Genomic DNA, 12,202 nt, shown 5'->3' on the forward strand with positions numbered 1-12,202 from the left:
AGGCTTGTTCTTCCAGCACCAAAATGTCTTCAGGCTAGGAAGAGTGAGGGATGTTCCAGTGTGTCACCCAAGTCATCCAACCTGGCCCAGGTGCTTGCTTCTTCCTTTGTTCCCTCTCAGTTCCCTCTCTGGAAAGTTCTTTTCACCTTGGGGAACAGAATCTTGTTCTGTTGGTGCAGTGAGTGGGGTGCCCGGTGGCATTGCAGTGGGACGGCAGACAGGCTCAGGCTGAGCCCTTGCTCCAGTCTCACACTTGCAGGTTCAGCCAGCAGGTCAGCAGAGCTGGGCAGCTGAGTTTTGCATCTAAAGCAGCTGGGTGCGAGGTGGCTTACTGGAAATGCACTGAAAGTGAAGTACTGGAACGCTGAATTCTCAAGTCAGCAGAAAGACAGGTTATTGCTCCTGCTGCATCCCCTGGCCACTGTTCTCATGTTCCTCCTTGCCTCTGCACCCCTACGTCATTCTTTCAGCCTTCCTGCTGAAGGGTCCTGTAGCCACATTGTGCTGGGCCTCTGGGAACCAAACACACAGAACCAAAGGCTTTTGAGTCACAGAAGGACATTTGTCTTTTACCTTCTTCTGCCTTTACAGCTTGAGGGCAGGGAAGGGAGACAGACAGCTGAGGTCATGTGGTCTCCATTTGATTTCTCCAGCTGCTTTAAAAGACGTTTTTTGCATTTCTGACTTGGAAATCGCTTAGGAGCTGTTAATTGCTTCTAGTTTCCAGCCTGGCAGGTGTACATTCCTGACACTTCTGCCAGGCACTGTCTGTAAAGAAACTCCACAAAGCTATCCCAGCTCCTGGGGCACCTCTGGGTGCTGAATCTTGCTCCTGATCCTGTGACACACACTCACAGCTTAGTTATCTGTCAAAATCAGTCTCTTTATAGCAGCAGATAAGCTGTTGGTCCACTCCCTTGTTCTTGTTAGTCCCAGTATTAACTCAGCTGTGCTTTTACCAGCAGACAAGAACAAGTTTAAGACCAGATTCGTTTTACATTGATGCAATTCCAACACAACCTCTCTGTGAAACTGTCCCTTCCAGGGGAACTGGAGAGTGATGCCCAGCCTGACCCCAAGCTCAGCACAGGGGCAGGAGGTGCAAAAAATAAGGCAGCACACTGAAAATGCTGCCTAAATATTGGCTGAAACATTTGTCTTTCTGCCAATGATGTTTAGTAAGAATGCACCAGGTTACCTCAGGAGCAGCTTTTACTATGGAATACTAGATGATTGCACTCAAATGGTTGCCTAAAGGACTGTTTCAGTGCTCACATTTATGTGGTAACTTGTTCCATTTCAAGCTTTTCCTCAAATAATGTGTGAGGCTTATGTATATCTCATTCAATCACATACTGGTGGGGTTGGAAGATCATCCAGACCAACCCCATGCCAACCCCATGCCAGCCCCAGGTAGGTCAGGTCACATGCGAACGTGTCCAGAGGAGTTTGGAAGCCTCCTGAGAAGGAGCCTCCACACCCTCCCTGGGCAGCCTGGGCCAGGGCTCCCTCACTCAAACACTGACACAGTTTGTCCTGATGTTTCAATGGAACTGTTTGTGTTCCAGCTTCATCCCATCACCCCTTGTCCTGTCACTGGATACAACAGAAAGAAAGTGCTGCCCCAACCTCCTGACACCCACCAGTGAGATATTTGTCAATATTAATGAGATACCCCCCAGTCTCCTCCAGACTAAACAGCCCCAGGTCCCGCAGCCTTTCCTCACAAGGAAGATGCTCCAGTGCCCTGAGCATCTTGCTGGCCCTGCACTGGCCTCTCTGCAGCAGTTCCCTGTCCCTCTGCAGCTGGGGAGCCCACAACTGGACACTGGACTCCAGATGAGGCCTCAGCAGATGTGGCAGAGCAGAGGGGGAGCAGAACCTCCCTGGCCCTGCTGCCCACACTCTGCTGGATGCCCCCAGGCTGCCGTTGGCTTCTTGCCCACGAGGGCACGTTCCTGCTCATGGGCAGTTTATTATCCCCCAGCACTGCCAGGTCTGTCTCTGCAGAGCTGCTCTCCAGCAGCTCACCCCCAGCCTGGCCTGGGGCAGGGGGTTGTTCCTCCCCAGCTGCAGGACTCTGCCCTTGCCCTTGTTGAACCTCAGCAGGTTCCTCTGTGCCCAACTCTCAGCCTGCCCAGCTCTCACTGACTGGCAGCACAGCCTCTGGTGCATCAGCCAGTGCTCCCAGTCTGGTGCCAGCAGGGAACTTGCCGAGGATCCCTCAGTCCCCTCCACCCAGGTGCTTGGTGAAGATGCTGAATCAGAGTGGCCTCAGAACCCATCCCTGTGGAACGTTGTTCCATCATGGTGCAGGGCTGTTTCCTCAGAGCAGCCCCAGTGTGCCTCCACATGTTTTGTTTGCAGGTTCTCACAGTTGCAGCCATCAGCACAGTGCACAGTCTGATGATGCCGTAGTGTTAATGAGCATACACCTTGTGTAAACACTGCCAGGCTTTCACTTGTAGGCATTTAGGAGCAAAATATGTTGATTTCTTTTAATTGGCCTTTAATCATGGAGAGGAAGCGTGGGATGAGCAGTGCTGGGCCTCTACCAGCACTGTGTTGACTGACCCCAGAAAAATTACCATATCGTGTTTCCTGATGGGCTGCTTCACGTTTGCATGAGTGACCTTTCAGAACTGCTTCTCTTTTCCCTTCCCCCACGCTCTGAGTGATCTTGGTCTTGGTAGCAAAAGGTCTCTCCTCTCACTTGAACAGCTCTTACTCCTTTAACCATTCCAGACATAACCTTTCCCTGTGCTCAAACCTTCCACTGTTCACTCCAGACTTTGCAGTAAGTGGTGGTTGTGAGTAACAACATCAGCTCTGCAGGTCCCCGCTGGTTTGCCTGTAGCTGTTCCTGAGCAGCATTCCTGCACATTAGGGAGGATGTGAACATCAACACAAAGCCCAGCACTCTGAGCAGGAGTAGAGGTAGATGGTTTTCAGTTCCTCAGGCATTTCTGCATGGCCTCAGCTTGTTGGTGTTTAGGGTTGGAAACTGGGGTTTTCAAGCTGTTGTCACTATTAATGTGAGTAGCCAGAGGAGCAGAGAATGACCCGTGTGGTACCAGAATGTGCACCTGGATCTTTGTGCCCCTCCATTGCTGAGGAATTGGCCACTTCCTCAGAACCTGAGAGTGAATGAGCCAAACCTTTACATTATTCTATGAACATCTGCTGTGGAGTGCTCTCACCTGACTCTCACCTGACTGCCCTTGCTGATCAGAAGTCATCCGCTGGTCTCCCTTGCTGGTGTGGCCCCACTGCTGTGGGGGAGCTGCAGGTCCCTGGCCTGCAGGGTCTCTGAGGGGGGTGTTGGGGAGGCGCCGTCCCGGGCACCATCAGTGACAGTTCTTCCCTGTTATCAAAGGCTACACACACAGACACACAGAGACACAGACACACAGACAGAGACACACACAGACACAGACACACACACAGACACACACACACAGAGACACACACACAGAGACACACAGACACACACACAGAGACACACAGACACACACACACAGAGACACACACACAGACACACACACAGAGACACACAGACACACACACAGAGACACACACACACACACACACACACACAGAGACACACACACAGACACACACACAGAGACACACAGAGACACACACAGAGACACACAGACACACACACAGAGACACACAGACACACACACACAGAGACACACACACAGAGACACACAGACACACACACACAGAGACACACAGACACACACACAGACACACACACACACACAGACACACACACAGACACACACACAGACACACAGACACACACACACAGAGACACACACACAGAGACACACACAGAGACACACAGACACACACACAGAGACACACAGACACACACACACAGAGACACACACACAGAGACACACACACACAGAGCTTTTAATGAGCTTTTGTAACGAATGTGTTTTGTTGTCTGTTGAAAGCAAATGAAGAAGCATCCGTGTCGACAGTGTGACAAATCCTTCAGCTCGTCCCACAGTTTGTGCCGTCACAACCGCATCAAGCACAAAGGCATCAGGAAGGTGTACACCTGCTCGTGAGTTACACTTCCTCTGCTCTAGGAACCAACACAAGGCCATGCATGGTTGCATTCCTTTTCTTGATTGTCTGAAGACAAGTGTCCCGTTTGTTCCAGTGAATCAGCTGTTTGGGTACAGAGACACACCAAACTGGGCTGTGCTGTGTGTGTAGAGTAGAGCTGGCTGCTGGCCCTGGAGCTCTGGGAGCCCGGCCTGAAACTTCGCTGAGCTGACAGCTTGCAGCCTGCTCTTCCAATGCACAAAAGTCAGTATTTGCAGTGTTTCCCTTTCAGTGTCAAAAAGTCCTTAGTGATGTTTAAATGGCTGGAGAGACAGTAGGTAGTTTAACAGAGAAGTCCATGTCACTCAGGTGAGAATGACAGTGCAGCCTCTGTGCTGTACCTCTGCATTCATAGTCTGGTGTGTGTTTGCACAGCCTGGAGGAGAGTTTGCAGCTCTGAAAAGGAAGCTGCAGAGCATTAGCCCTGTTTTCTGACTGAGGTCTTACCAGTCCCTGCTCTGCCACAGCGGGATCTCTGCTTTGTCCCAGAAAGCACAAGGCCAGGGGGTGTGGGAGCAAGGGATGGCCCCACACACAGCACAGCCATCCCACCAAGGGCTTCTGACACTTTCTGATGTCCCCTCAGCCTGAACTCCAGCCAACGTGAGCTGGCTCTGCTGTTTCTCTTGGTGTATGACAAGTGCCTGTGTTCTGCACATCCCCTGAGCACGTTTACGGTGGTTCTTGCTTTTCATAGAACCATTGCTGTTGGAGAAGACTTTTAAGATCGAGTCCAACTCCTCACCTCACACTGCCAGGCCAGCACTAAACTAAACCACTCCCTCAGCACCTCATCTATGTGTCTTTTAAATCCCTCCAGGGCTGGGCACTCCCCCAGCTCCCTGGGCAGCCTGGCACAGGGGCTCACACCCCTCTCAGGGAAACAGTTCTGCCTCAGCTCCAGCCTCAACCACCCCTGGGGCAACTCCAGCCCCTTTCCTCTTGTCCTGTCATTCACGGCTGGGGAGCAGAGCCCGACCCCCAGCTCCCTGCAGCCTCCTGTCAGGGAGTGTCAGAGAGTGCTGCTGTGTCCCCTCAGGCTCCTCTTCTCCAGGCTCAACACCCCCATTCCCTCAGCCCCTGCCCAGCCCCTTGTGCTCCAGCCCCTTCCCCAGCTCTGTGCCCGGCTCTGGCCACGCTGCAGCCCCTCAGTGTCCCTGTGGCAGTGAGTGAGGGGCCCAGCACTGACACAGCCCTGGAGCTGCAGCCTCCCCAGGGCCCAGCACAGGGGACAATCCCTGCCCTGCTCCTGCTGCCACCCCACTGCTGATCCCAGCCAGGCTGCCCTTCGCCTTCTCACCCCCCTGGGCACGCTGCTGGCTCCTGTTCAGCCCCTGGCACCAACCCCCCCAGGCCCTTTCCCTGCAGCAGTTTCCAGCCCCTCTGCCCCAGCCTGGAGCTGCCTGGGCTTGGGGTGGCCTAACATTTCAAAGTCGTTGGAGCACTGACTTTCCTTCTTCATTGTCTTTTTATCAAGTAAGGTTAAATGAAAGAGCATTTAAAAAGTGACAGCCCAAGAGGAGGGGCTCAGAAAGAGCTACATAGCTGAACTTCTCCCTGCAGTTCTTGTTTGCCCCCCTCTCCAGACCCCTGCACAGTGCAGCCTCAGAGCTCAGGAGAAGCAGCTTCCCCACAGCTGTGAGAGGAGTGGATGTGATGCAGGCAGCTCCCTGGGGAGCACAAAGCACACACTCTGGAGTTCTGCTGGTCAGTTTGAGGCTGGAAAGGGAGCTGAGAAGGAATTGCTAGTTCCAGGAGATTGAGACGTCCCTTTTTTCTATAGTAATTAGCAACAGGACAAGGAGTGATGGGATGAGGATGGAACACAAACAGTTCCACTTAGACATAAGAAAAAACTATTTCCCTGTGAGGGTGAGGGAGCCCTGGCCCAGGCTGCCCAGGGAGGGTGGGGAGGATCCTTCCTTGGAGGGCTTCAAGACCCACCTGGACACGTTCCTGTGTGACCTGATCTAGGTGGGAGCTGCTTCTGCAGGGGATTGGGCTGGATGAGCTCTAAAGGTCCCTTCCAGCCCCACCATGCTGTGATTCTATGAAATGGTTGGGATTTGAATGCAGTGCCCCTTGGAGGTGGCATTCATCCATCATTGCTTACCCTGGAGATTTGAAGGAAGGAGAATTAGGGAGAGTGTCTGCCAGAGTGTTCAGGATGGTGATGTTAGCAGGGGTGACCTCTGAGCCCACCCTGTGCCATTCTGGACATTGTTCTCAGAGAACTTCTCGTTCACACTGAATATCAATTGCTCAGATTCTTCTCCTTGTTCTTGGTGCCAGTTTTCTTTGTAACACCCCTGCAGTGGCCTGGGAGATGCTCCCACAGACTCTGCTCTGGTCTGGAAGTGTTTACCCACCCTGTTTGTATTCCTGAGACCCCGATGACTCCTGTTAGGCCTGACCTCTGAACGTGAGCCTTGTGTTCCTGCAGGCACTGCCCCGACTCCAGACGAACCTTCACCAAACGGCTGATGCTGGAAAAACATATTCAGCTGATGCACGGCATTAAAGACCCTGATGTGAAGGAAATGACGGAATCAACCAACCTGGAAGAAAGGGAAGTAAAAGAGGACACCAAGGTAATCACCCAGGAGATTGACTCAGTCACCAAGAGTGGCTTTGTTGTGAGCACAGGGTCAGGATCTTTACACAGAAGCAGGCATCTTGAGCCCATCCAAGTCTGATCTTTAGTGAAGCAGAGCCCAAAAGTGTGTCAAAGGATCCTGAAACAAGTTCTGCTGTGCTTGAACTGGAACATGTTTTTTGGAAGACTTTCTGTTTGATTTGATCACTGAATGATGCAGAGTATAATTCAAGCCATTAGTGTCTTGCTCTAAGAGCACCTTTCAAATCCTCTGCAGAAAAGTCCTCTCAGAGCTGCAGGAAAGCCACAGGTTATGTGGAAGCAATGTGACCTCCTTCCAGTTACACAGCCTTGAGCTAATGTCATACAGTGAAACTGTGTTCAGCCTGATGGTTGCAGTACAGTGGGGTCTGCTGCTATGGTGTTGGGGCAGCCTCCCCTGTGCCCAGAGCTGGGCTTCCCCATCCAGGAGGGACGAGAGGATCTGCAAATGCACCCAGAGAAGGGCAGCCAAGCTGGTGAAGGGATGGAGGGAGGAGTGGCTGAGGGCTCTGGGTGTGTAGATTGGACAGAAGGAGGCTGAGGGGTGACTCGTTGGAGAGGCAGGTGCTGAGCTCTTCTCCCTGGGACCCAGGGACAGGACACCTGGAGAGGGCTCAAAGCTGCACCAGGGGAGGTTCAGACTGGACATGAGGAAGCATTTCTTTCCTGAGAGCATGGTGAAGCCCCAAAACAGGCTTCCCAAGAGAGGTGGTTGCTGTCCCACGCCTGTAACCATTGAACAGGCATTTAAACACTGTCCTTACGTGGTGGTTCAGCCCTGGTTGGGTGCCAGGTACCCACCAAGTCATTCTATCACTGCTCCCCTCAACTGGACAGGGGAGAGAGAAACATAACGAGAGGCTTCTGAGTGGAGATGAGGGCAGGGAGATGGCTCAGCAATCAGTGTCATGGGCAAAACAGACTCAACTTGGGAGAAAAGGTTTATTAATGAACCACCAGAACAGGGAGAAGCCCCCCCTGTAGCCCCCACACTACCAAAAACCTGGCCCAGGCAAAACCACCACCTGTTAACACCATGGGGTAGCTGCAGGTCAGCCCTGGGGGGTCAGGCAGTTTGACTTGGTGGTTGTAGGGCCCTTCCAGCTGAAACAGTCTCGTCTAACTCTTCTGTTGATGATCATACCTGTGCCTCACAATGCACTGCTGTCCTGTGCATGGCTCCCAGCCCAACTTGCTGTCTCCCTAGTGTTGAAAATATGGCAGCTATTGTACAGTCTTCACAAACACCACGGAGCAACCTGAGCTACAGGGAATGCAGGGGGTTCAGAAGAACAGGGAAGAATACAGGAAATGATGAGTTTCATTAGTTTTGAAGCATGTGCACTGATCAGTCCTTTGGCAATACATGACTGTGGTTACCAACTGCCAGGAGACATCTGCACAGTCACATCTCAGGTGTGAAATAACACCCAGTGATCACAGTGGGGTTCTAGAAGAGAGCTCATCCAGTCCAACCCCCTGCAGAAGCAGGTCCCACATAGATCAGGTCACACAGGAACGTGTCCAGGTGGGTCTTGAAGCCCTCCAGGGAAGGAGCCTCCACACCCTCCCTGGGCAGCCTGGGCCAGGGCTCCCTCACTCAAACACTCAAACAGTTTGTCCTGATGTTTCAATGCAACTGTTTGTGTTCCAGCTTCATCCCATCACCCCTTGTCCTGTCACTGGAGACAACAGAAAAAAAAGTGCTGCCCCAACCTCCTGACACCCACCAGGGAGATATTTGTCAATATTAATGAGCTCCCCCCTCAGTCTCCTCCAGACTGAACAGCCCCAGGTCCCACAGCCTTTCCTCACAAGGAAGATGCTCCAGTGCCCTGAGCATCTTGCTGGCCCTGCACTGGCCTCTCTGCAGCAGTTCCCTGTCCCTCTGCAGCTGGGGAGCCCACAACTGGACACAGGACTCCAGATGAGGCCTCAGCAGATGTGGCAGAGCAGAGGGGGAGCAGAACCTCCCTGGCCCTGCTGCCCACACTCTGCTGGATGCCCCCAGGCTGCCATTGGCTTCTTGCCCACGAGGGCACGTTGCTGCTCATGGGCAGTTTATTATCAGCCAGCACTGCCAGGTCTGTCTCTGCAGAGCTGCTCTCCAGCAGGTCACCCCCAGCCTGGCCTGGCCCAGGGGGTTGTTCCTCCCCAGCTGCAGGACTCTGCCCTTGCCCTTGTTGAACCTCAGCAGGTTCCTCTGTGCCCAACTCTCAGGCTGCCCAGCTCTCACTGAATGGCAGCACAGCCTCTGGTGCATCAGCCAGTGCTCCCAGTTTGGTGCCAGCAGGGAACTTGCTGAGGGGACACTGGAATCTACCGAGGGGAGGTTTTTGAGCTGTGCAAGTCACAGATGGTTGTGAGAAGAAGGGTGCATTGCTGGTACTTGACACCTACCTTTGGCTCTTTGTAGGTTCCCAGTCCCAAGCGTAAGTTGGAAGAACCTGTGTTGGAATTCAGGCCTCCACGAGGTGCAATCACTCAGCCGCTGAAGAAGCTAAAGATAAATGTTTTCAAAGTTCACAAGTGTGCTGTTTGTGGCTTTACCACAGAAAACCTTCTGCAGTTCCATGAACACATCCCTCAGCACAAATCCGACGGCTCTTCCTACCAGTGCAGGGAGTGTGGACTCTGCTACACGTCCCACGTCTCCCTCTCCAGACACCTCTTCATCGTGCACAAGCTGAAGGAGCCTCAGCCAGTGTCGAAGCAGAATGGGTCTGGGGAGGATAACCAGCAAGAGAACAAACCCAGCCACGAGGAGGAGTCGTCAGACAGCGCGGCGTCAGACAGGAAGTGCAAAGTGTGTGCAAAGACCTTTGAAACTGAAGCGGCCTTAAACACTCACATGAGAACACACGGCATGGCCTTCATCAAGTCCAAACGCATGAGCTCGGCTGAGAAGTGACCAGAGTGTCCAGGAGGCAGGAATCTCTCTGCTGGCTGGGACTCGAAGGACGCTTTTGCTCCGGAGAGTTGCAGCGTTGCGGTGTTCCCGGCGCTGCTGAGGCTGCTGCAGTGGGTTCTGCGCCGCCGTCCCCGCCGCCGTCGCGCCCTCCCCTCCGTCCCAGCAGTGTCTGCATTGAAGAGAGTTTGTATATATTTAAACTAGTACCTTTTATACTCTTTGTTATGTGTTTGTATCGGTATCTAGTGGAGAACTTGGGGGTTTCCTGTTCTGTCTGGGTTGGGTTGGCTTTTTTCTAGTGAGTTTAACACAGGGCTCTGGTTGCTGGGGCAGCTCCTCGGGTCCTGCCGAGCCTGGAACGCTCCCGAGGGGGAGCTCGGCGAGGAAGCACATCAGAGGGCAGAGCTGGGAGGGGAGCAGGCCAGGACAGGCTCTGAGAACTTGTGCTGGTGGGTGTCTGATGCAGCTTGTAAGCTTTCTCTTAAAAAGTCTGTATTTAAAAAGAAAACCACACTATAAAACACAACTGCAGAGGTGAAGTGCAGCACTGGCCTTGCACGTGGGCCGGCTTCAGGGGGCACCAGCAGCACGGTGCAGCCCCCTGGGACGCCCAGGCAGTTGCACAGCTCTGCATCCCGAGGGGATCTTTCTGTGGGCCAGGGGGTGCTTGTGGTCAAAGCTCAGGTCATTACAGAAGGGCTGGGCTGGATGTCACACATGAGAGGTAGTGAGAGGAGCAGGTTTGTACTGCTGATGTTCTTGGCCACGTAGCTTATTGAATGCTCTGTAGAGGCGAGTCCCCTTCGTTCCTGGTGGGTAACCCCTGCTCCAGGGCTGGTGCCACCCAGCTCCACGTGCTCCTGCCAAACATCCTGGTGCTGTGTTCCACTGGCTCTCACCCAGCAGCCCAGGGCAGTCCTGGGGCCGCTCAGCCTCAGCTCAGGCTCCGGGGCCGGTTCAGATGCTCTCACAGAGCGCAGCCAGGCCACGCTCTCTCCCCTGACCGCGGTTCTCTGGGGGTTCTGGTTTTGGTTTGGGGTTTTTTGTTGCATTTTATACCTTGTATGTATCCCTCCACAGAGATTTTGTACGTTTTTTAAGGCCCAAGGGCGTGTACATAAGTAGCTGCATGAGATACAGTCGTAGCTGTTCGGTTCCTTCGGAGTCTCGCTGCTGTCAGATGTTGCTATACACGATGTCCATCACAGCTGTATTAAACACATTTCATATGTAAATAAATGTGGAGCATTTTGCCCCTAAAGACCTGTGAGATTCTGTTATTTATCATTAAATTTTAACAGGTGTAAGAATGGAAGTGTTTGAACAAATATGGATCCTTCCCAGCCCCCCGTCTGGCTTCATCACCCTGGAAGCTGAGTGTGGAGACACAGGTTCTGCCTTCTCCCCTCATCCTCATTCTTGCTCTGGCTGGTTAGTACGTGCTTGTTGCCCCGTTGGTGTGACTGAGTGGTCCTGAGGTGCTTCTCCCCCCGAGACCCGGGGCCGGGGCCGCTGCCCCCGTTCCGTGTTTACCTCTTGAACACTTGTTTGTTGATGTGCACTGTCAACTGTACAACAAATGAGTTTTCACTATGCAGAATGGTGTTTTGTACACAGTGAACAGACAATAAAGTTTTCACAGCCACTGCGGATGCCTGTGTCTGCTTCGTGCGCTGCCGGCGCTGCCCAGCCGGAGCACCGCCACTTCCTCACCAGTCGCCTGGGAGCTGCTGGGCACGAGGGGAACCAGCTCCGCGGGTCACAGCCACGGCCCAGGTCTGGGCTGTGCGGCAGCAGCTCCGCTCAGCCTCAGCCCCGGTGGCTGCACAGCCCCGGACGGAGCCCGGCTCCGCTCGGTGGGGACTGGGACGTGGATTTGACTCTCCTGCCACTAATCTCTTGAAAGGTTTAAAGGGCAGTGGGTGTTGAGCAGCTCCATGATCTCTAGATCCACGTCTCTGTGGGAGCTTGCACAGCCTGAGCACGGTAGGAAGGTGCACCGTGTCCTCCAGGCCGTGTGGGAGCACTGACTGGGTGCGGGGTGCGGAGCCCTGCTCAGGAACACGGGCTCCTCCAGACACAGGCCTGGGGAGAAATGGGGGAAAGTGATGTTTCTCACCTGGTATTTCTTGCCAAAAGGATTTTCCTTCTGTGTCTTCTGAGTAACCCAAGGTTCCTAAATATTGGTAATAAAAGAGGCCTTTTGGGCACCTTTTCCCCAGGGCAGGTCTCCACCATCAAAGGTTACCCCAGGAGTGACGCCGCTGCCACCTCCCTGTTGAGATTCCTCTGCTGGAAAGTTGATCTTGTGCAGACAGAGGTTTCCTGGTAACAACCAACCTGTTTGTTTGTTGCTGTTTTGTTCAGTCTTGGCCCAAGGAAGCGTCACACTTTCTTTGGCTGGCCCTGGCAGAAGTCGAGTCTCCTTCCTTTGCTGCTCAGTGTGGGTCTGTCCTGCTGCAAGGAGTGATGGTCTTGCAGGGTGGGCACACGTGCGTATCAGGCAGCAAAGCAAAGGTAAGTAGTGT

General features: G+C 53.4%; 1 protein-coding gene across 4 annotated transcripts in view; it reads left to right on the forward strand.

Annotated features, from left to right (window-relative positions):
• The window catches only part of ZNF532 (zinc finger protein 532), a 48,531-nt gene extending 37,241 nt beyond the window's left edge, over window positions 1-11,290 (forward strand). For 3 of the 4 annotated variants that reach the window (XM_062019132.1, XM_062019130.1, XM_062019131.1), the window contains 3 exons: window positions 3,969-4,081; window positions 6,569-6,716; window positions 9,180-10,935. In XM_062019132.1, coding sequence (XP_061875116.1) covers window positions 3,969-4,081; window positions 6,569-6,716; window positions 9,180-9,674 — 756 coding nt within the window. In that variant the 3' untranslated portion in view covers window positions 9,675-10,935. Of the gene's footprint in view, window positions 1-3,968; window positions 4,082-6,568; window positions 6,717-9,179; window positions 10,936-10,975 lie in introns of those variants that run through there. The other variant, XR_009820916.1, reaches the window with a different exon arrangement.
• Window positions 11,291-12,202: the final 912 nt, after the last annotated feature.

This window comes from Colius striatus, chromosome Z (assembly GCF_028858725.1).
Source record: "Colius striatus isolate bColStr4 chromosome Z, bColStr4.1.hap1, whole genome shotgun sequence".
Lineage (NCBI taxonomy): Eukaryota > Metazoa > Chordata > Aves > Coliiformes > Coliidae > Colius > Colius striatus.